The sequence below is a fragment of the Marmota monax genome, unplaced genomic scaffold (genome assembly GCF_021218885.2).
Source record: "Marmota monax isolate L192 unplaced genomic scaffold, Marmota_monax_Labrador192_F-V1.1 WCK01_AAM20220418_F8-fsc00083, whole genome shotgun sequence".
Classification (NCBI taxonomy): Eukaryota; Metazoa; Chordata; class Mammalia; order Rodentia; family Sciuridae; genus Marmota; species Marmota monax.
In genome coordinates this window covers 1,426,254-1,449,542 of record NW_026692848.1, presented here as the reverse complement: position 1 = coordinate 1,449,542, position 23,289 = coordinate 1,426,254, and the positions used below count along the sequence as shown (strand labels likewise).

Genomic DNA, 23,289 nt, shown 5'->3' with positions numbered 1-23,289 from the left:
TGCTGCGAAAGAAAACACCCTTTTATTATTCAAATACAGCATTCAGTTATAAAAGCAGAACATTAGAAAAGCAGAAAACTAGAACAAAAAGCACTTTCCACCCTGATGAAGTGAATCTATTACCATTTCTCACATGCATACATTTTCTCTTAGCTGAAATTTCATGTAACCACGGTTTTCTATTCTGATCTTTCACTCTGCCATTTCATATTTTTGAATATCATTTTCCATTTTAATTTTCTTACTGAGATATCCAAAATCCTCCCTCCAATGTCGGCACGATCTTCTGAGCCATGGACAAGCCACAGTTTGGGCAACCCTGCCCCCCTCCAGGAAGCAGGTTGGCTGTTTTTCGGGGTGATAAACGACACTGCAGTGGGCTGTGCATATGGTCCTGTGGACACAGAGCCCAGAGCACCACAGGGACAACAGAGATGTGCTGGGGACCCTGGGTCGAAGATCAGCAACGGGGCTGCACACCTCACCCAGCCCCCTTCGCGTCCTTTCCGGCCCCCGCCAGTGCCGTCCTGACCCTGCGGGGGGCCTCCTCGGGCTCCTTAGCTTTGGGGCTGTGGGTGTCTGGGATGGTCTGCAGACAGGAGCGTTCTGCCAGGGCCCCGTGCCCAGGCCAGTTCTGAAAGAGCTTCCCTTTGCACCCCGAGTCGGAGCCAAGCTCAGGCTGACGGCTGTCCCTGCTGCAGCATGACAGGAGGGAAGGAAAGGAACAGCCAAGTGCCTGGCTGTGGCTCGTCATGGCCGTCCTGTGTGGGCAGGTGCGAGCGCACCTGGGTCTGCCCGAGCCTGGATCCCCAAACCTCCGCTGGGCCGAGCAGTTGGAACTTTGGCAAAGTGAGTAAATAATTACAAACAACAAGTGAGCCTTTCTCATTGCTTGACATAGGTGAGGTGCCTTCCACAGGACACGGGCTCTGGCTTCAGAGCCCTATGCTGTGCACACCCAGCACCCCAAGCACACCTACTCTGTGCACCCTCCACACCCGGATGCCCCACCCACCACCACAGGCTCCGGGGCTTCAGACCCCCCCCCCCCCCGAAGGCCGTCGCTGCGCACTAGTGGGCTTCCACCAGACGTCCGCCTGTGACACATTCCACAGCAGGTCCTGAAGTGGGAAGGGGTACACAGACGGAGGGAGATGGAGCTGATGCCAGACTCGCTTCATTCCGTTGTGGGTTCTGCTCTTGATGAGGAGACTGTGGCTGAAACGAAGATAAGACCCAAGTGTTGACCAAACATGTAAAGATGGAGATAGAAAGCCTGAAGGAGCCCGTTTCTGCAGGGTCCTGTTTCCGCTCTCACAGGGCGCAGGTGGCACCGGGAAACCCCGTTTTCCTTGAGCTGCAGTTGTGTGTGACCACCACAGAGACGGGGCGGATCCCAGAGGGAGCTCTGCGGAAGAGCAGGGGTCCCGGAGCCTCCCCCAGCACGGGGTCCCCGTCACAAACCTGGGTCAGACAGTGGTCTTTCTAGACGCAAATCTGATTATGGTCAGCCTCCCCAGCCCAGGCCTTCAGGCCCCACGGCCCCCTCCCTCCAGGCCTGCCATTCCTGGGCGGGCCTGAGTCTCACTCCCCAGACAGGCCTTCTTCTTCTGTCTGGTGGGTCTTCGTGTCGATCCACCCATCAAGGCCCCCAGGGGCGACTGTCCACCTGGGTCCCGAGGGCAGCCTATGCCCACTTCCTGTCCCGCCTCAACCCCAGCCCAGGCCCCTGCTCTGGCCCTCATCCCAGCTGCTCTTGCACCTTCCCTTTCTCTTCCTCTCCCTCCTCCCTCCTTCCTCCCACCTCCCCTCAACCCAGCCCAGCCCCTGACTCACCAAGGACTGCACTTGCCGCTCTGAGCCCATCCGGCCTGCAGGCCTTCTCTAAGGAGCTTCCCCAGAGCGGGTCCCCTGTTTCCACAAGGATACTGTTTCCAGAAGCGCTCTCACCCGTATACAGCATACAGCCGGTGCTCAATAAATGCAATTGAGTGGAAGAGAGAACGGAGCAGGACCTCTTGTTAGTCCCACCTTGCTCCAGTCACGAGGAAGACAAGTGGCACTAGGGCAGCGGCAGTGAGGGATGTCTCCTAGTGAGGGGAGGCCAAAGGGACCCGTTCCCTGCCCTTCCTGACCTCTTCAGCACAAGCGGCCATTTGGTGTGGGTGGACACGCCTTGACACACGGCTCCCACTTGCCTGGGGTGGGTCTATGCGATGCCCAGGAGGGCCCAGGGGGGTCCAGTCTGAAGCCTTGGGAGTCAGTTCTCTCTGTGAAACGTTGGGGAGGAAGTCAGGATGAACACCTCTAGACCTTCACCTCTAGAAGAATGTCTTGCAAACTGATCACAAATGGGGCGCCTTGCATCGAAGGCCCACGGAGTCTGCGACGTATGAGAATCTCACCACTTTTGACCATTTTTCACCAGCTTGGCTGGTTAAGTAGCTAATGGAAAGGTGGGACCGGGTGGAATTGTCGGGGGCCCTGGGGGCTTCCCATGCTCTGGGAGCTCAGTGCTAAGAACCCAGCAGCTGTCAGTCACACCGGACTCTGTCCTGCAGGGCTAGGATTCTCTGCACTGGGCACAAAGTGGACACCGAGGAAGCCCTTCCAAGGACCAGTGGCGTCCCTGAATCTAATTTCTGAAGATAACACATCTGTTTTCATAAATGATACAGTAGAAAGTGCTAAAGTATGTGAGGGGTTTTCTCTAACACGGTAATTATTTACTTTCTTTTTTCAAAAAAATTATTTGTTTTAATTACTTACACTTGACAGTAGGATGCATTTATGCACTTTGATACATCGTACGTAGATGGGGTGTGATTTCTCATTTTTCTGAGTGGACATGTTGCAGAATCGTATTGGTCACGTGTCACATATATGCACACAGTGATAATGTCTGTTTCCTCCTACTATCTTCCTAACCCCACATCCCCTCTCCTTCTCTCCCATCACTTCCCTCTGCTTAATCTAAGGTAACGCTATTCTTCCCTAGTGCCCCCCGCCTTATTGTGGATTAGCATCTGCATATTAGAGAAAACATTCAGCCTTTGGTTTTGTGGGATTGGCTTATTTTGCTTAGCAGGATATTCTCCAACTCCAACCATTTACTGGCAAATGCCATAGTTTCACTCTTCTTTAAAGCTGAGTAATATTCCATTGAGCACATATACCACATTTTCTTTATCCACTCATCTGTTGAGGGACACCTAGGTTGGTTCCATAGTCTAGCTATTGTGAATTGAGCTGCTATAAACATTGATGTGACTGCATCACTATACTATGCTGATTTTAAGTCCTTTGGGATAGCTGGGTCAAATGGTGTTTCCATTCCCAATTTTCTGAGGAATCTCCATACTGCTTTCCATTTTGCAATTTGTTTAGTTCCTTAGCCCATTTATTGATTGGGGTTTTTTTTTTTGGTGTTAAGTTTTTTTAGTTCTTTATATATGCTAGAGATTAATGCTTTATCAGAGGTGCATGTGGTGAAGATTTTCTCCAAATCTGTAGGCTCTCTCCTCACATTATTAATGTTTCCTTTGCTGAGAAGAAACTTTTTAATTTGAATCCATCCCATTTTTTGTATGCAATTTGCCAGAATTTTATTGAGAATTTTTGTATCTATGTTCATCAGGGATATGGGTCTGAAGTTTTCTTTCCTTGATGTGTCTTTGTCTGGTTTTGAATCAGAGTGATATTAGCCTCATAGAATGAGTTTGAAAGAGTTTTTTCTATTTCATGGAATACTTTGAGGAGTATTGGTGTTAATTCCTCTTTGGAAGTCTTGTAGAACTCAGCTGAGAATCCATCTGGTCCTGGGCTTTTCTGGGTTGGTAGGCTTTTGATGGCTTCTTCTACTTCATTACTTGAAATTGATCTGTTTAAATCATGTATGACCTCCTCACTCAGTTTGGGTAGGTCACATGTCTCTAGATATTTGATGATGTCTTTGATATTTTCTATTTTACTAGATAAAATTTTCAAAATAGTTTCTAATTATCTTCTGTATTTCCGACATGTCCTTTGTGATATTTCCTTCTTCATTTTGTATTTTAGTAATTTGAGTTTTCTCTCTTTTTCTCTTCCTTAGCACAGCCAGGGGGTTTATCTGTTTTATTTATTTTTTTCAAAGAACCAACTTTTTGTTTTGTCAATTTTATCAGTTGTTTCTTTTGTCTCAATTTCATTGATTTATCTCGGATTTTAATAATTTCCTGTCTTCTAATGCTTTTGGTGTTGATCTGTTCTTCTTTTTCTAGGCTTTGAGATGTAGTTAGGTCATTTATTTGTTGACTTTTTATTCTTTTAATGAATGCACTCAATGCAATAAACTTTCCTCTTAGTACTGCTTTCATAGTGTCTCAGAGATTTTGATATATTGTTTCAGTGTTCTCATTTACCTCTAAGATTTTTTTATTTCATCCTTGATTTCTTCTACTATGCATTCATCATTTAATTGTGCATTATTTAGTTTCTATTTGTTACATGAGCTTTTATGTTTTATTTTATCATTGATTTCTAATTATATTCCATTGTGTTCTGATAGAATGTGGGGTATTATCTCTGCTTTTTTTTATTTCTCTTTTTTGTACTTACTAAGAGTTGCCTTGTGGCATAAGATATGGTCTATTTTAGAGAGGGATCCATGTGCCGCTGATAAGAAAGTATATTTGCTCATTGATGGATGAAATATTCTATATATGTCTGTTAAGTCTAAATTATTGATTGTATTATTTAGTTCTATTGTTTCCTTATTTAGTTTTTGTTTGGAAGATCTATCCAGTAGTGAGAGAGGTGTGTTAAAGTCCCTCAGTATTGTTGGATTGTGACTCTTGAAATTGAGAAGGGTTTGTTCGTTGTACATAGATGCTCCATTGTTTGGGGCATAAATATTTATAATTGTTATGTCCTGCTTTATATATACTTCCAATAAGAAGTATGAAACGTCCTTCTTTGTCTCTTCTGATTAACTTTGGTTTGAAGTCTACTTTATCTGAGATGAGGATGGACACTCGTGCTTGTTTACGCAATCCTTATGAGTGATCAGTTTTTCCCCAGCCTTCCACCCTCGGCTGTGGATGTCTTTGCCCATGAGCTGAGTCTCTGGAAGACAGCATATTGTTGGGTCTTGCTTTTTAATCCAATCTGCCAGCCTATGTCTTTTGATTGATGAGTTTAGGCTATTAGCATTCAATGTCATTATTGAGATATGATTTCTATTCCCTGTCATTTTGATTAATTTCTGGTTTTTGATTTATTTCTGGATTTGTCTTAGTTTCTCACTTGTTGAATGTCCCTTTAGTGCAGAGTCTCCCTTTGCTGGATTTCACTTTTTTTTCACTTCATCCTCATGGACTATTTTGTTGAGAATGCTCTGTAGTGTAGCTTTTTAGCTGTGAATTCTTTAATTTTTGCTTATCATGGAAGGTTTTAATTTCATCTTCAAATCTGAAACTTAATTTTTCTGGATATAAAATTCTTGGTTGGCACCCATTTTCTTTCAGAGCTTGAAATATATTATTCCAAGACTTCCCAGCTTTGAGAGTCTGGGCTGAGAAAGGAGTTGAGATCCGAATTGGTTTCCCCCTGTATGTAATTTGATTTTTTCTCTCACGGCCTTTAAGATTTTATCTTTATTCTCTGTGTTAGTCATTCTCATTATAATGTGTCTTGGTGTGGGTCTGCTGTAATTTTGTATATTTGGGGTCCTGTAAGCCTCTTGTATTTAATTTTCCATTCCATTCTTTAGGTTTGGGAAATTTTCTGCTACTGTATCATTGAAAAGATTGTGCATTCCTTTGGTGCCTCTGCTCTTCCATTGATTCTGATAACTCTTAATTTGGTCTTTTCATGTTATCCCATAATTCTTGGATGTTCTGTTCATGGTTTCTTACCATCTTCTCTGCATGGTCAATTCTACTTTCAAGGTTATATATTTTGCCTTCATTGTCTGAGGTTCTGTCTTCCAAGTGGTCTAATCTGTTGGTGATGCTTTCTGTTGAATTTGTAATTTCAATTACTGATTCCTTCATTTTGATGATTTCTGCTTGTTTCTTTTCTTTTTTCATTTTTTTTCTTTTTTTTTTCATGATCTCTAACTCTTTATTGAAGTGGTCTTTCACTTCCTGTATTTTTTCTTTGATTTCACTCCTTATACTTCACATATCAGTTTAACTATGTACAATCTGAACTCCTTCTTGGACATTTCTTCTACTGTATTATCGGTGCCTTCTGTTGTTGATGCATCTTGGTTTGTTTGGGGCACTTTATTCCCCTGTTTTTTTCATGTTGTTAGTGTGTTTTCCCATCTAAAGTATGGATCTAAGGCAGGGTAGGTTCTACCCTGAAGACCTATAGTGTCCCTGAGGTTTCCAGCACCTCACTGTTACTGGTGAGACCAATATCAACAGCACCCAGTGCACACAATATATAGCCTTAAACTTAATAGCTCCCACTAAGGCATCTACTGCTTTCTCTCATTAAACCACAATGATGAGTTCAATAACTGTCTATAGTGTAAACAGAATATCTGTTAAAATGATTTACAATTTCAAGTGGTGGATGAGAGAAGAGAGGTGGTGTAGTACACACTGTTCACAGGAAGAGTGGAAGAGGAGCCGACAGAGATTGGCTGTTGGTTGGAGAAAAGTGGGAAAGAAAATCCAAGAAAACAGACAGAGAGAGGAAGAATACAAACAGAAAAAATTAAAGACATAAGAATACCACAAAACTGCAAAACACCAATCATATGTCCTTGTCCTCCACACACTGATGCATAAAATACATCCTGTTCCAAATATGGCAGAGAGATTAGTGGATCAAAAAATAAAATACAATAAATCTTGCTGGAAAGTCGAACTGTCTCTCTCAGTGTTCGACAGTTTCTCAGCCCTCTCTCAGATGTCTCTCGGGATCGCCAGACCCAGATCCGTCCTCCCAGCCCAGTCTCTATCCCACTGATCTGGGCTTCAGTCACCCAGGCACGGCCACCTGCAGTCCCAAGACCTCAGTGCTGCTGCTACTTGCAGAGGGACCACCAGGTCACACTCATGCCAAGGAGCAATCCCGAGATGCAGCAGCAAGACAAGGGCCACCAGCTCCCTCAGCAGGACGACCCCAGGCTCCTCCAAACCCGCAGGCACCCCCACTGGACCTGCAGGTCCCAGCTGGAGTCCCCAGGCAGAGGCTCCTGTGGTGGTAAACCTGCTGGCACCCAGGCCCCAGGCCCTGGCTGGTGTCCCCAAGTGGGTGCAGCCACCTGCAGCCAAACCCAGAGTCTCCCCACAGCAGTTCTCTAGGCCACGGTGGCAGGGGAAGTGGCAGTGGTTGTTGGCAGCAGGCAGTGGGTCAGCAGCAGCGGTAGCCACAATGGCAGCTGTGGGGGCAGCGTCACCAGGCGATCTCCGGGGGTCAGCAGCAGTGTGGGCCTCAGTTGCATGGGGGCCACGGTTTCTTCTGGGCAGCAGCAACCAGATAGAAGACCTCCAGGCGATCTCAGGCTGGCGGCAGCGGAATCAAGGAAGCAGCAGTGGGGGTAGGGGAGCAGGTGGAGGTTACTTACTTACTTTGATTCTCACTTTGTTTCTATTTATTTATTTAGCTAAAATATTTTATTTCAATCATGCTAGAAGCTACAAAGCATTTCTCACGGGCCAGAAGTTGAACCCTCAGCTCTCAGCAGGAGGGATGAGTGAGTTCCTCTGCCTCTGGGTACGCCCATTGGTGCCTCCCTGAGTCCCCATGTCACAGGCCACAGCCTGCCTGCTGGGTCTCCTCACTGCGAATGGCCACCCATGTCTGTCTGGAAGATAACCACACTGGCTAGAAGCTGCTCTCAGGCGGATGGATGCATGGACAGTGTCCTGTGCAACATTCGGCTCACGCTTGTTCTGGGCACTCCTCCCTGAGTCCACCCTGGACCATCCACCCATGGCCTCAAGGGGCTTCTCGTCCATCACTGGTGCTCTGACTTGTAACTGTGTTTTCCGTTTTGTTTTGTTTTTTGGCTGTCCTGGGAGTCAAGCCCAAGGCCTCACCCATGCATGACGTCTACCAGTAAGCCACATCCCAGCCCTTTTTATTTTATTTTGAGAATGTTGTTCACTAAGTTGCCCAGGCTGGCCTTGAACTTTGCAGTCCTCCTGCCTCAGCCTCCTGAGTCCCTAGGATCACAGGCATGGGTCACTGTGCCTGGTTGTGAGTATGTAATTACTTCCTTGAATTACACCTGCCCCAGAGCCTGCGCATTGCAGCCTGCCCACGTGTCTTAAGAGCCTGGGGGACTCTTCACCCCACCAGGAGGCTATGTCCTGGCTCAAGGCACTCATGTTGAGCCCAGAAGACCAGGGTTCCACGTCTAACATTGTCAATTTGGTCTTCATTCTAAACCCAAAGCTACTGTCAACCTCATTTATGAAAGGAAGTCGGTTCAGCCCAGTTGTGAAAGCAGCCTGAGGCCACACACTGGCCACTGGCTGTCCCCCGGCTGCACGGTCCTGCTCACTGCTGAGGGTGGATCAGGCACGCAGCCAGGGGAACCATTAGGAATCATAAGAATTGCATTCACTTGCTCCAAACCTCCTTGAGAGTAACTGAGAGCAGAAAGCAAGGGTCCAGCTCAGGAAATCAAAATGTCTGTTGGCCCCACTGAGAGACTGGGATCCTCAGACCACTCTGTGGTGGGCTACTGGAGCTTCCCCAGCCCACCAGTGAGTGTCTTTGTAAAATCTGGTCTCGGCAAGGGCTGGTTGAGTCGGGTTCCTAAGAACCCCTGCCTTGCAGGTCCAACTGGGCTCTCCCTATGGGAAATCTGAGGACCAGGTCTGCCCTCAGGACACTCCTGTGGGGGGATTTAGGCACAGTCCCCAACCCCAGATGCCCCTCTTGGTCATTTCCTGTTCAGAGACCCCCACCTGCTGCTTGGCCATAGCGTCCCTCTGGCCCATGCTGCTCAGAGTTGAGCCCCTGCCTCCTGGGGATCCCACTGCAGTGTCCTTGATCCTGTCAGGATGGTCCTGCCTAGCGTCTCCCTCGCCCACTTTAGTAAGTGTCCCTGGAACATTTTTCTTTAATGACAGTCAGTAGAGAGTGAGAGGAAGGAGGGTGGACAGGGAGAGGGCAAGCTGCTGAGGAAGACAGACAGACACACAGCGGGCAGGGCAAGGGGAAGGCCGCACCTGGCTGCTCTGCACTGTGGTCACTGAGGACCCTTTCTGCCCACTGGTTTGGGGTGGTGTGGTGTTCTGGCTGGTTTTCAGGGCTGTGGACAGGCCTGCATGCTGGGGCAGGGGGCACCTGAATGATCAGGAGTCAGGCCGGCTCTCCAGGGAGATGAGCAGAGAGGCTGAGCCTCCCAAACCCTCTGCACTCCCCTCTGCAGTGCCTGCATGGGAGCCTGGTCAGTGACAGGTGATGCAGGACAGGACACGCCTCACAAAGAGCAGGAGGGGTGCACTTTCCAGGTGGTTCACTGGAAGCTTCCTGAAAGCCCCAGTAAATGCTACAGAAGATGTCCAGTGAGCAGAAGGAGCCACCACCTCCCCAGGATGCCCAGCTGGGGACACAGAGCCCCCGAGCACCTTGTGGACTTGCCCAGGGGCCAGTGGCCTCACAGGCTAGGTCCTGGCAAAGCCAGTTTCCCATCACCTGGGGCCCACAGGATGAGAGTTGGACCGTGCGTCTTGGAATGGCCGGCACAGGAAGCCTTGCAGCAAGGACAGGAGGTCCTCTTCTGGATTCTAAGATGCAAATCAACTTTCACAATGTTAGGCCCTTCAGACTGCACCCATAGCTGCCTACTTGTTCCAGGAATATTTGACAACTGGGATAAATTTACTAGTATTTTCAGTAGTTTTCTTAAGAGCTTCTTCCCAAAATTAGGAAGGGGGGTCCGGAAGTGTGAGGACTTTGGTGCCCCCAACCCCTTTTCCAGCTCTGGGCCAGGATGCACTTTGGAGCAGCCTGTGATGGCCCAGGACAAAGCTTGGTGTGGGCTGTGCAGGCTGAGACACTCACCGAGCAGCTCAGTTAAAAAGTCTCCATCTTTCTCCTTGAGAGGCCGAGGGGAGTTTTCTTTGGAAAAAAACAACACCCAAAGGAAGTGCCTGGGCCCCGAGGGGGACCCTGCTCCCACCATGTCTCTCCTGCCCTGCAGGCCAGCGCAGGAAGGAGGGCGCTCTCGGAGCACCTGGTGCCTGCCGCACAGGGACCAGGCTGCAGGTCAAGGAGACGCGTGCTTCTCCGTGCGAGGACCACGGCAAACTGGTGTTTATTCACATGGAGAGCTTAACATGAGCTCAAGTTCACACGGGCACCAGCAGAGAGTTCGCCACATTCCTACAGTAATGGTCTCTGGAGGCATGGCTTAGGCTGAAGTGGGTCAGGGGGAGGAAAGCAACCACTAGACTACAGGACAGAGACGTCAGAGGGGCAGAGGCCACTTGTGTCCTCTGTGACTTCAAAGTTCTCCTGAGTCTGCTGGGAAGAAAAATCACCCCACAGAGCATGCAGCCATATCCCAAGGCCAGGCCTCCCAGGGGCTCCTCCAGTGGCCACTCAGGAGTGAAGCCAACCTGCAAACCCACACCTGTCCACGCAGAGGGATGGGCCATCAGGGAGCCTGCCTTACACCATGGTCATGACCTTCAGGGCCGCCGGCTGGAACCTGCGGATCTTTTTCTTCAGGGCCCTGGAGGCTTTGATGCGGCACAGCTTGGGCACCGGGGGTAGGGGAGGCCTTGCACCCATGGGGGCCCGTGGGGGCTGCTGGGGGACTGCCCGGGGCCAGGCCAGCTCCCCCCGCCTGGCAGCTGCGACGTCCACTCCCAGGCGGCGGCTGTGGCTCTGAAAGCAGTCCTCTGAGTCGCTGCTGCTGGACTCCCCATCCCCGAAGCGGTTGGCAGTGTGGTCGCTGGCCGCCTCCTCGCTGCTCTCCGCAATGGTGGACTGCAGCAGCGAGGCGCACTCTGCTGAGCACTCCGCGGAGTCCGACTGGCTCCCGGAGCAGGCGTCCTGGCGGGCCAGCGTGGGCCGGCCCTGGGCCTGTAGGCCACCTGCTCTCCTGGCGGGGGACCTCGCGGGCCCCAGGCTGGGCTCCTGAGCACTGGCCAGATGGGCCTCGGCTGAGATCTCCACGGTGGACTGCCACCTGCGCTGCTTCCTCCTGGCGGCGGTACAAAGTGGGGCTGTCTCCAAGGAGGACAGGGCTTGGGACGGTGCCCAGTAGCTCTCCCGCTGGGCCACCAACAGGGGGACGAAGAAGGGCACAGGGTACAGAGTGGACTCAGAACAGGACCGTCCAGGAGCAACCCCAGCCAGCACAGGCCTCCTCCTGAGCCCTCCCTCCTGGGGCCTGTGTGTGGGGCCACACTCTGGGGACAGCTGGGGGGCAGCGTGGACACCCCAAGGTCTCTCTGGCAGCAGTGGCGCCTGGTTCCCAAGCCTCGGCATCTTGTCACTGGCCTTCGTCCTGACCTTCACAGGCTTGGTCTTGGGGTGGCCCGTCTTCAGCCCCATCCGGGAGGCTTCGATGGCGGTGCAAGGTGGGTGGACAAGATGGCCTGGGGCCCTAGGGGGACTTCCACACTCCACGCTCCCAGAAGAGGACGAGATGCCTGGGCTGCAGTCTCCATGGGGCTGCTGTGCCTGGGGGCAGGGAGAGGGGCCCACAGAGGTCTCCCCGAAGGCACAGAGGCTCCAGGGCTCAGGGCCCTTTTCCCGGGGGTGTCTGGGGGACTGGGTGTGCAGGAGGGGTGCAGGCTCCTGCTGCCCAAGGCCGTCTCCACTGCTGGCCCTGCTCTGAGCTGCCACTCCCAGATCCCCTCTCCCTGGGGAACAGACCAGCTTCGAAGGCCGACCTCCACTGCCCAGTCTCTGGGCATCTGGCTTCTTGGGGGATGGGGATGCTTCATGTCCTGCGGGTCCCTGCTCCCCACCAGGTCCCCTGGACGCGGCCTCTTGGCTTCGCAGACGCAGCAGCCTGTCAATGTAAGCTCCAGCTGGGCCTGCCTCAAGGACTGGCCCTGCTGGGGTGGTGCTCAGAGCCCTGGGGCCCAAAAGAGGGCTCCTGGGGGGCAAATGGCCATCTAGCGGCGGGGTCTCCTTAGTCAGTGCAAACAGGGGGCTCTGCAGAGCCACTGCGTGCAGGGGGCTGGGGTACAGGTACACCTCCCGGCCCCCCCTGGAAACCAGGTCACGCTGGTACTTGGGGTCCAGCTTGGGGGATGGCACATCCATCCCCTGGCAGAGGTGAGGGGGGGGTGTGGCCTCCTGGTCAACTCTCTGGAGCCCCACGTCCACTGGGAGGACCCGTTCAAGATCTCCTGGAACAGAACACCATGAACAAGGGCATCAGTGACCAAGATTCACTGACGTCAGGCGTGAGGGCGGTCTGGCCGTGGGCGCCCGCTCTTCCTCCATGGCCTTCAGTCCCTGTCCACAGTGAGCTTAGGCCCTTGCTTTGGGTCTGCAGGCTGCGGGGGCTGAGGCTTCTGCAGCAGCACAGGTTCCACAGGTGGCGGCTGGGCCCCCCTGGGGCATCTGCAGGTGCCTTCACCAGGAGAGCCATGGCTGGCACGAAACTCCGTCTTACACCGAAATGGAATGAGGTCAAATGGCATCTTCCCTTTTTTTGGATCAGGGAGGAAGCTAAGGGGGAGCAGGCTCATCTCTCCACCTTCCCCAACCTCAGGCAGACCAGAGGGTTTGGAAGGATTGCCTTTTAACTTTCTGATATGCATTTTAAATACTAAGGAAACCCACACCATTAGGATACTAGGATGGCGTGTCCATCATGCCCAGATGCAGACATTGGATTGCTCCTCTCCCTGCAGGGCAGTGCCCAGCCAACCCCAGGGGGTCTCTGCTCCATCCCTAGCAGGTCTGAACAGGCTGTCCTTGGCTGCGACCACCCCTTCTGGCTCTCTCACCTGTAGACACTGGCCTGGGCCGGAACATGCCTCTGGGCTGGCCAGTGTCCTCTCCACTGTCCAGGAGCCTGCCACTCTCTTTGATGGGCTGGGGTCTCCATGCTGGCACAGTGGTCTCATCAGCAGACCGAGGTCGCCAGTCCCCCATGTTGGGCCTGACCATGGAGACCGCAGGCAGCAGACTGCCCAGGGATGGGGACAGGCGGTCACTGCACACTGAGGCACAGGAGGTGGACAGAGAGCAGGAGCCCGCATCACTCAGCTCGTAGAAGCCTGGACAGAGCAGACATATGCAGGTCAGTGTGCCCTGAGCAGTGGATTCTGCCTGAGGACCCCGGGTTCCTCTCCCCACCACTCCTCCTGGGCCAGCGGGGAGCCTGCAGAACCTTCCAGCAGCTGTGAGCCTGGTGGGAAGGGCAGAACCGCCTCACCGGCCCCCACCCCTCCCTGCCCTGGCCAGCAGTTCCGACAGCTGTGGTAGCTGCCCCATGGAAGGGGAGGTCTCTTCCGCAGGTCCAGCCTGAGCCAGGCCTTAGGCATCTCCCCATCCCCCCAGCGCCTGCGAGCGGTGATTTCAGGACACCTCTGCCCTGGGCCAGGGGAGGCGCCACACAGCCCGGCCAGGCTGGAAAGCGTGGTGGCCGGCAGCACTGGTCCTGCCCCACGCTGCCACTGGAACCTCCCAACAGTGATCTGAAGACAGACCTGCTTGCCCAGTGCGGCCTGGGATGGAGGCGAAAGTGACCAGAGCCACAAGTGTCGGCCGAGACTGGCTGACCCCTGTCGCCTCTGAGATGTGGTGGGAAGGGGACGTCCCTGTCCCCTTGGACATGCTGACAAGTCTGTGGACTGGAAGGCGTGGGTGTCCTCCAAGCAGAGCTGACGGCTGAGCCGGGGAGGGAGAAGCTCCGGGTCCCGTCCAAGGCAAACTGCCACCACATGCGGGTACACACGGAGCTGTGCCTCACCTCACAGCGCCTTGCTCGGTCCTCTCGGACAACATGGGCTTTCTCAGGCCTCCAGCTGCCGCCTAACTTCCAGATCAGCCGAGCCTCAGGCCCAGGGCCAGCACTGCTCACCAGTTCAGACAAGGTCCCCAAGAGGGTTGTGGGCACATGGTGTCACTCTGATGCCCATCAGCTCTGCAGCCCCTGGGTGGCAGGCCTGCAGGCGGCCCCTCCCACAGCCCTGGCCCTCCTACCTGAGCTGGGCCTGCTGTCGCTGTCAGGGACCTCGACAGAAGACCTGTGCACGCCCAGCTGCAGCTCACTGATCTGCTGGTCCAGCTGGTCCAGGTGGGTCTGCAGCCCAGTGTCCTGCCGTCGTAGCTGCGACTAAGAAGCAAAAAAAAAGAAAGTTGAGTGGGTGCAGAAATGAGGCTCTGTGGGCAGAAAGGCGGCTGCAAGGCAGCATCTGTGCCGGGGGCTCCTCACGGTGGCTGCCCCTCACTCAGGCTGAGCAACGTCTGTGCTACTGGCACACACTGAACGAGGCGCACACAAACCACTTTCCTCCAACGCAGACTTGTGAAATGCTTCGCGATTTCCAGTAAGGCTCTTCTTCCTAAGGGGAGGCAGGAAAGCAGCTCCCTGGAGGGTGGAGCAGCACGAGGACCCCACCTCCGAGCACCCACCCGGAGACATTCACCCTGCTGCTTTGTTTCTGCTCCAGGCACGAATTCACCCCCAATTACAGTGACCCTCACAGCAGCCCCTTGGGAGACGCAGCTGGGGATGGTGAATCTGTGCCCTCCTGCCACCTTCCCAGGGTAGAATGTCCCCAGGAAGAGAAGAGACATCCTCATCCTGCCTCCCTTCCCTTTCCCGAGAGATGGCTCTGGTTGCCACAGGTTTGAGAGAATTCAGGGAATAACCTCGGGCACCACAAGAGACAAAGAGATCATTCAACTTTGCATGAAATAAATGGTGGGGTCTTCCCTGGAGAAGGGACACTCTGATCTGCCCACAGAGGCTGTCTCCTCCAGCCGGGCACCTGGTAGCCAAGTGGGTTCTTATGAGCATTAACCACATGTGTGTGTCTACCTGCCCACCTAACCTGCCACGAACACAATCTATGTACACAGGTAAATACCATATATGTCTATATCCATGGTTCTACATCATCTAGCACTGAGTAGTTAGTAAATGTTGACTTCTCTCAATCATAGAATTTCAGCATGTTTTCCAGGCTGACTGCAGCATTTCAAATAATTAATAAGTGGGTTTATCCTAGGAAAGTGATGGATTGCATTTCTTTGGGGTACGACTTCAGTAATTTCAGTATTACAAGAAATCTTCACGAGGGGAAGGAGGTAGTCACAGTGTCCTGTTCACAGGACAGGATTACTTCTGCAGAGATTTCCCAGTCATGACTGACAATCCCCCCATCACCCCAGGTGAGGTGACACACAGCTTGGGGGGGGGGACTATGTAAGTCAGCTTAGCTTTTCCTCCAGGAGACAAATCAGAGGTCCTGGAACAACCTCCCAGGTCTGAATGGAGTCTCCAAGCCACAATATCATCTGTAAACAGGAACATGGCAAAACCAGCCTTGAGCTGAACAGAACTCTGTGCTTCCAGAACCACCCAGACTGGTCCAAGTGTCCTGGTGTCCCAGCATGCCCATTGTCACAATAGCAAAATGTTTCCCAGCACTACCAAAAAAGCCCTGCAGCACAGACAGGCTCAGCCCCATTACCTTCTTGAAAAAAACAAAACAAGAAAGATTTACTGAAGGCCCAGCAATTGCAAATGATTTTTCTTTCCTGTCATAAAGCCACACAGGCTCCTCTCTTAGGTCTCATTTCATCTCTAAAAGCATCTACTTCTCCTCAATCACGACTTCCCCTGCCTTCTAGGGAAGGAGTCCTGCAGACCCCGATGGCCTCCCCTCCACCTGCAGCCCTTCGCCACAGTCTGCCCGGTGTCTGCCTTGGGGCTAGCTGCTTTGTGATCAACACTGCTGGCCAGCCTTTGCAGGCTGGTATCCGACTCTGGTCAAGGCACACAGATGACTCATCACGTCTTTAGGCCCCGCTGCCTGCCTGCGGGGCCACCACTCAGGCTCACACCACCCTGCTAGCCCTTTCCACCGTGCATGACTTGGGGTTCCTTGGCTGTGCTTCCTTCCTCTTTCAGGCTTCTCAAGACATGCTGGGGGCTCTTGGGTCAGAGTGCCTGACCCCTGGTCGGGGGCTGGTCAGGCAGGACATGGCACATGGGTGGACCACCCAGGGTCACAGGGGGAATCACCTGGCACACCTGCAGATCCTGGGCTTGCAAGCCTGGAGCCTGGATGTTAATAATAGCCCAGGGGCAGAACCATTTCCCAGACCTGGAAAAGTCAGGATGTCTCTCCCATGTGGTTCTCTAAAAATGAGATTTGGCTAAGCCCTTTCTTTGAAATGCTTACTTTATGGCCCACAGGAAATTATCTAAGCTGCACTTGCTTTGCCCTCCCCATCAACAGTTCTGCATCGTAGTCATCACAAAATTGTATTCACAGGGCAGAAATTAAAAGTGCCTTAAATCTCAGGCTCTAGCGATGGTATCTAAACCACTTCCTTTCTTTCCTTGAAGGCTAAGAATGTACAGTGGCAATATTTTATGCATGAAGGACACAGCTATGGCCCTTGTCCTGTAGAGGGGTAAACATCACAGATGGGTTAAAAAGGGCTCCATCAATCAATAGCCAAGGGGCCCGGGTTCCCTGATGGACTCATGGACAACAGTCCTGTGACCTGGGGGAAGCCCGGCAGGTCCTGTGGACGCCTGCCCTCATCCTTGATCTTGAGCAAGCTCTCGACCCTTCCTCGGCTCTCTGAGCATTCACAAAGCAAAACGGTGGGTCCAGGAAGCACCCAGCATCACATTGGCGCTCACAGCTGCGTGACCCACTCCTGCAGCTCGGAACCTGGAGCCTGCCCACAGGACGGACTTGCTGCGACTACCACGTTTAGAGCAAGTCGTGACCAGCACAGCCAGCCGGGAGACGTTCTCCAGGGTGAGACCTCACTGGGTCCCCATGCGTTTCCTTGCTTCCCTCCAGGGGCACAGCTCTGGTGGGAGAGGTCTTCAGGCCCCTCCCGGGTCACCAGTGGGGACATCTTTCTACTTAGGTGCTGCTGTGGGGGCTAAACCTTACAGGAATGAAAGTGGCAGCTGCTGACTGGGAAGGACCAAGGCTCTTGAAGACATGGACAGGTACAGCATCCCTGGTTCTGCCCAGACTGGCTGAGCTACTGCCACCTGCCGGGGTCAGAGGGCACAGGGGCCATTAGCATAGAAACCTGGAAGAGGATGAAATAAATATTGAAATCTCTCCTTTTGTTCCATAAACAAAAGTCACTGATGGATTTATTCAGCAGAGCGTTCTATGCATCTCTGTGACCTGTGACACTCCACTCGGGAGGTGCAGCTCATCTGACACTTGCTGCTTCTCAGACAGTTTAATCCCTAGGAACGCTAGAGCACGTTCTCACTTGAGAATTCCTGCAGGATAAGGCTGCTGCTCCAGAGAGAGGCTCTTCCTGTCTTCACACCTGGAGGTTGACCTAGGCCAGGTGAAGCCAGGGAGGGGCGGGCAGCTGGTTACTGGAGTGTTTAGCGGCTGGACTAAAGCCTTGGATTGTTTCCTTCATTACAGAACTAGTATCACTCCTAATTGTTCTCCCTGTAAGAAAAATGTAAAAGTGTTAAGCACTGGCTGATGTCACCCAAAGTCAATTATCTTTCTCTTTTGATCACATAATCCGTTCCAAGAACAAAGTTTCAAGTCAGAGTCTGCATGTTCCTTCTGGTCCCCACATTAAAAAAAAAAAAAGAAAATTAAACAAAAACCTGTTTGATCTCTTCCAAAAGGCTACTTGTAATTAGAGGCCCGAGTCCACAGCTTGATTGGTGTGTTACTGAGGCCAGGTTAATCATCAGCCACACCCCCACCTCCTTGAGAACATTCACGCGTGCGTGCAACACACCCGAAGGCTGTGTGTGCCTGGCTGAGGCCACGCAGAAGCCAAGACACAGCTGGGCACTAACCCACACGCAGGGCCCGGGTGGGGTCGGCAGGTGCTGGAGCAGTGTGAAGGAGCCTCTGCCCACCAGCTCCCTCCTCTCCTGTGGAGCACCTGGTGCAGAGGGAGGTTGCAGGGTTAGGGGACAGGCCCCCTCTGGCAGGCTTCACCTGTGTCTGGCAGCAAGGGAAGGTAACAGGAGTCCAGGGAGGTGTCTGGAGACACTGGACTTCCTGATTCTTTAATCCAGAAGCATTTGCCCCGTTAAGGACACGAATGAGCTAAGCTGATTGGAACGCTGCTGAGGCCTCCTGGGGAGGCTTGTTGAAGAGGGTAACTTTTAACAGGACAGATTGGACTTCCAATGTAAAAGAAACTCCACTTGGAAAGATAGGGGTAACTCAAATAGACATTGTGTGTAGCATTTTAATTGACGTTTAAAAAAAAATATTGCAATACTGCAAAAACTCTTTTGTTTTCAATAAATTAAATGAAATTATACACAACAAATTATTACTCTTTGGTAATAACCCAAAGAGTAGTAACTGGAGTATCTTCAAGGGTGTAATAGGGAATTGGTGTTGGGGAGTTCAGGCAACACACAGGGTAGAGAAAGCTTCAAGAGTTTGGCTCCCCCCTCCTCTTTATGGCTCAGGTTGCCTGTTAAGGGGAAAGATGCCCTCCTCAGACATAGTCAGACACACGACTTCCCCCACCTGTTTCCTTATGGCGGTGGGACCCCTTTCAACCTGAGCACACGTCCAGGCCGGACCCCATTCAACCTGAGCACACGTCCAGGCTGGACCCTATTCAAGCTGAGCACACGTCCAGGCCGGTTCAGAGCGCGCTCTGCACTATTGTCCCTAACCCAGCGCGCATAGGAAGGACCGGGTACCCTGAGATAAGGCCAGGATGCGCAGGCAACTCCAGCCAGGGGAAATGAAGGCACTGGAGTCCTCTCAGAGCAGACTGCAACCCGGGCGTGAAGGCAACCCCAGTCGATCTGCGTGGGACGCATGCAGCGGGTGCGCTTCCCACGCAAGCGGGGCGAGGGCGGGCGGTTCCTCCCGCTGCTCCCAGGATCGCAACCCGCGGCCCGTTACCCCTACGCACCTACGCACCGGGCCTGCAGGTCCCACTCCGTGGGCACAGAGCTGCATCCCAGTTAAGCACAAGGACGGCCCCTCGGCCCATCACACAGCCCCTCGCCCTCTGCCCATCCCGGCCGCCGCCGGGTAAAAGCGCTTCCGGACCGGCCCTTACCAGCTGCTCTTGCAGAGCGGCCAGCGCCGCCTCCAGCCGCAGCTCCTGGCCGCTGGGGCCGTGGGGACCAGCGGGCGCCGGCTGCATGGCCAGGGCACCCTGCACTCGTGCCTGCTGCGCAGCGCGCAGCCCCCGCAGCTCGTGCAGCCCAGCCAGCGCCGCGCGCAGCCTCGCGCCCACTCTGCGGCGGTCCCAGCCCGCGGGTCCCGGGGGGCCGCCCGGCGCCCACATCCCGCCGCCGCGCCTCCGAGCCTGCGGACCGCGGCGCGCGCCCGGCGTCTCCTCTCCCCGCCCCGCTCCGCAGGTCGCCAAGGTGGAGAGGGACCTATCGCTGGCCGCGGGGGGCGGTGTCTGCAACGCCCCAGGTCACAGCGGCCGCCCCCAGCCCTCCCCGGCCGCCCCGGCGAGCAGGGCTGCTGGGGGCCTGCGCCCGATCCCCGCGCCTCGCCTCGGAGGGCGGCCAGACGTCGGGGAAGGAGGAGCCGGCGAAAGGGGAAGGAGGCGAAAGTGGGACAAAACCGGAGGAAGGTTTTGTTTGGATTGAAAAGAGTATCACATTTTAAGAGGCCTGTTCCCATTTATAAACTGTCGTAAAGTTGGAAAATAAGGCCTTAGCACGTTCCCTGGGGGATACCTGTACGTCGGAGGCCGTGACTTGCCTTTCGATTTTATTTTCAGATGGTAGCTCCATGGAGTTGTAAAGCCCACACCGTGCCATTCACTTAGTTAACGTGCGCAATCCAGTAGCCTTAAGCGCGTTTGTGGAGTTATGGGACTGTCCCAAGATCACTTTTAAAACATTTCACCACCCTGAAGCCCTGTCCCCCACTTCCTTTGTCACACCCAGACTCATCTGCAATTGTGGACAGTTCATGGGAATGGGATCATGGTTAGGGCCTTATATGGCTGGCTTCCTTCAAGAGCATGATGCTTTCCAGGTGCCCGAATGCAGCCTTTGGACACAGCACCTTCTGCTTCTCTGTTTTCTGTTTCTGTGACTTAGCTTGGTTCCACCTCTCAGCTATCCCCAGGGATGCAGCCAGGACACTCCTGTACAGGTTCTGGTGGGGAAACACGGTTTCATTTCTCTTGGGAATCTACTGAGGAGATGGACCATGGTTACCTGTCAGGCTTAACCTCTGGGAGAACTCAGACTGCTCACGCCCTCACCTACAGGTGAAAGGGTATCATTTCTATTTTTCTTTTGTTTTTCAATATTTATTTTTTAGTTTGGTAGGACACAATACCTTTATTTTATTTATTTATTTTTATGTAGTGCTGAGGATCGAACCCAGGGCCTCACACATGGTAGGTGAGCGCTCTGCTGCTGAGCCACAACCCCAGCCCAGGGTGTTATTTCTCTACGGGCTGCCAACAGTTGTCTCTGGTTGCATCTACCCAGTGGGTGTAGAGTGGTGTCTCAAGTGGTTTGAGGGGCTGAGGATGCTGAGCAGCTACCCTGAGGACCAAGGATGCTGGCATCTCTGCAGGTGCTCATTTGTGTCTACTCTGGAGAAATGTCAGATCCTTGCCTGCTGTGAAACTGAGAGATCTTATTTTTCAGAAGCACATCTTAGACTGATGAGATACATTATTTGCAGGTCTTTCTTCTATTCCTCGGGTTGCCATTCCACTTTCTTAATGTGGCCTTTGCAGCAAAACATATTTAATTTTAATTATGTCCAATTTAATATCTTTTGTGCGTGTGCACTGTTGCCTAGTCCAAGGTCAAGCACTTAGGCTGAAGTCTTTCATCCGTGTTGAGTTGACTCGGATGGGAGGTATGGGTCACCTTTGCTCTTCTCAGCATGGAGGTTTACTTGACCCAACACCGTTTATGGAAAAGATGGTTCTTTCCCCTCTGGATGGTCTGGGACGAGTGTTGATGATCAGCTGAAGTAGGAAAGCGGTTCCTGGTTCCTCAAGCCTCTTGCACTTGTGCGTTCTCCGTCCTTATCCAGGGCCATGCTCTCTTGATTACTGCAGCTTGTAATGAGTTTCAAAGTCAGGAAGGGTGGGTTCTCCAGTTTTGCTTTTCTTTTCCAAGATTGACTGTTTAATGCCCTTTGTGTTTCCACGTGACTTTTAGGGCCAGTTTGTCCGCTTCTGCAGAGCAGCCTGGGATTTGACGAGGACAGCATGGCTGCAGAGCCCTGGAGATGGTGCTACCTTAAGTGGAGACTGGCTGTGGGTGCGGGCTCTTTCTGTTTGCTCAGCCTTTTAATTGCTTTCTGTAGTACTTTGCAGATTGGGTACATGAGTCTTATACTTTAAAAATTTTATTTCTCCGTATTTTCCTTTTTGGTATTATTGTATAAAATAGTTTTTTAGTTTCATTTTCAGAAAGCTTGTTGCTAGTGTCCAGGATTTGGTGATGATTCTTGTATATTGATCCTTGTAGCTTTGCCATACTTATTTATTAGTTCTGGGAGATTTTGAGATTGATAGATTCTGGTGGATTCCATTGCCTTTTCTGTCTGTAGCCACGTCCCTGGTGAAGAGAGATGGTTTTATTTCTTCCTCTCCAACTAGGTGCCCTTTATTTCTTTTTCCTGCCTAATTGTCCTGGCTACAGCCTCTAACATGATGTTGAAGAGAGGTGGCAAGAGGGACACCCCCATGTCCCCTGACTCAGGGGACAGCAGGGCGCATGGGTTCTGAGATGCCTTTCGCCCGCATGAGAACCCAGCTTCTAGTTCTAGTTGCTTTAAAAACAATTTTTTTTTAAATCATAAAGGTGTGTTGAACTTTTCAGATTATCTTAGGATTTCTTTGTTTTCCTCCAGGGTCTTCTGTGCTTATCTAGCCTAGTGTTGAAGAAGACGGACCAGGCTGAGCACTGGCGGCACTCAGGTCCGAGTTCCTGTCCTGTCTGTGTAGTGAGTATGTCCAGGAAGACCCTGGTGCTGCCTCTCTTTTCAGAAAGCTCATAATTATCCATGTGTGTTTTCTCTCAGAGAGAAAGGCGGGGTTGGGGGAGACTGGGTGGGAACCCTCTATCAGTCGTCTGTCTCCTGTGTGTCAGGGACTCTCTTATTGGTGTCTTTGGTGAGCGACTTCTTGACTTTTAGGTAATCTTATTTGTCGTCTTAGTTGACTCTTCAGGACATCTCAAGTGTCCTTGGTACTCTGTAATAGTACTTAAGTTTAGAAGCAGCAGGTAAGTCTCTCTCTCTCTCTCTCTCTCTCTCTCTCTCTCTCTCTCTCACACCACACACACACCACACACACACACACACTCAGCCTCTGGTACTGGATGAGACTGTGTGGAGTCTGCAGGTGGATCTGGGGATGATCCCTCCACCATGTTGGCTTTTTATCCTTGTTCCTAGAACGAACCTTGGTGTCCCAAAGCTTTTCCTGGTGTCTGTGACTGAGGCCTTCTGAGTAGCAGTCTATGTGTCCTTCAGTGATTTGTCCCCCCTTTCATAATGCTGTTTTCTGAGGACACTTTCGGTGTTACCTTTCCAAAATCCATTCTGTCTTTGTCAATGGTGTATAGAATACCAATGCGCCACCTCACAGCTCCGTGAAATCCTTACCCCTTAGAAGAATCTATCTCTAGATTGTTTTGGGTCCGTTTCATTCACATTTGAATCATCTGTGATGACAGTTTTCTTTATTTCTTTCTGATCTGCACACTGTTCTCTTGTTTTTCCTGATTTATTGCAGTGGCTGAGGCTTCAGTAGCATGTCCAAAGATGATGGGGTCCAGTGTCCAAGTGTCGCTTCCAAAGGCAGCTTCTCCTCTTGTCCCGCCAGTGATGACTGTGTTTTGTAGCCACCCTTTAGGGTGGAAACATCCAGAATAATGTTTGACCCGACATTTGGGTACTGTGGCCTGCCAAGATGGCACGCAGTGAGCCACGCACCTGTGGGTGGACTTCCTCAACATGGAGGGATGCTTTCTCTTGACTCAGGATAAACTTCTATTATTTCTTTGATAAACTCCTCCTTTTACGGCCCGTCCTCCTGACAGGCACCTGGGCCCTCATTGTGCACTGATGTGACCTTTCTGGTGTCAATTGTCCTACCCTATTTTCTACCTCATTGTGTTTTTGAGTTTCCTTTGACCTTATTCCAGGG

General features: G+C 52.1%; 1 protein-coding gene across 1 annotated transcript; it reads right to left on the bottom strand.

Annotated features, from left to right (window-relative positions):
* On the bottom strand, positions 1-19,570 carry Dact2 (dishevelled binding antagonist of beta catenin 2). The gene is made up of 5 exons (XM_046449369.2): positions 19,204-19,570; positions 14,131-14,263; positions 12,930-13,202; positions 1,837-12,323; positions 1-1,218 (listed from the first exon to the last, which is right to left on the bottom strand). The coding sequence occupies exons 1-4, from the start codon at positions 19,432-19,434 to the stop codon at positions 10,627-10,629; spliced, it is 2,334 nt and encodes a 777-aa protein (XP_046305325.1). The 5' UTR covers positions 19,435-19,570; the 3' UTR covers positions 1-1,218; positions 1,837-10,626.
* Positions 19,571-23,289: the final 3,719 nt, after the last annotated feature.

Bases quoted from the DNA above. Each gene is read 5' to 3' on its own strand.
- Dact2 (XM_046449369.2), bottom strand. From the start codon at position 19,434: ATGTGGGCGCCGGGCGGCCCCCCGGGACCCGCGGGCTGGGACCGCCGC. The intron at 14,264-19,203 runs GTAAGGGCCGGT...TTTGCTTCTTAG, and splicing joins CCGCTCTGCAAGAGCAGCTG to TCGCAGCTACGACGGCAGGA. The intron at 13,203-14,130 runs GTAGGAGGGCCA...TGCTCTGTCCAG, and splicing joins CGACAGCAGGCCCAGCTCAG to GCTTCTACGAGCTGAGTGAT.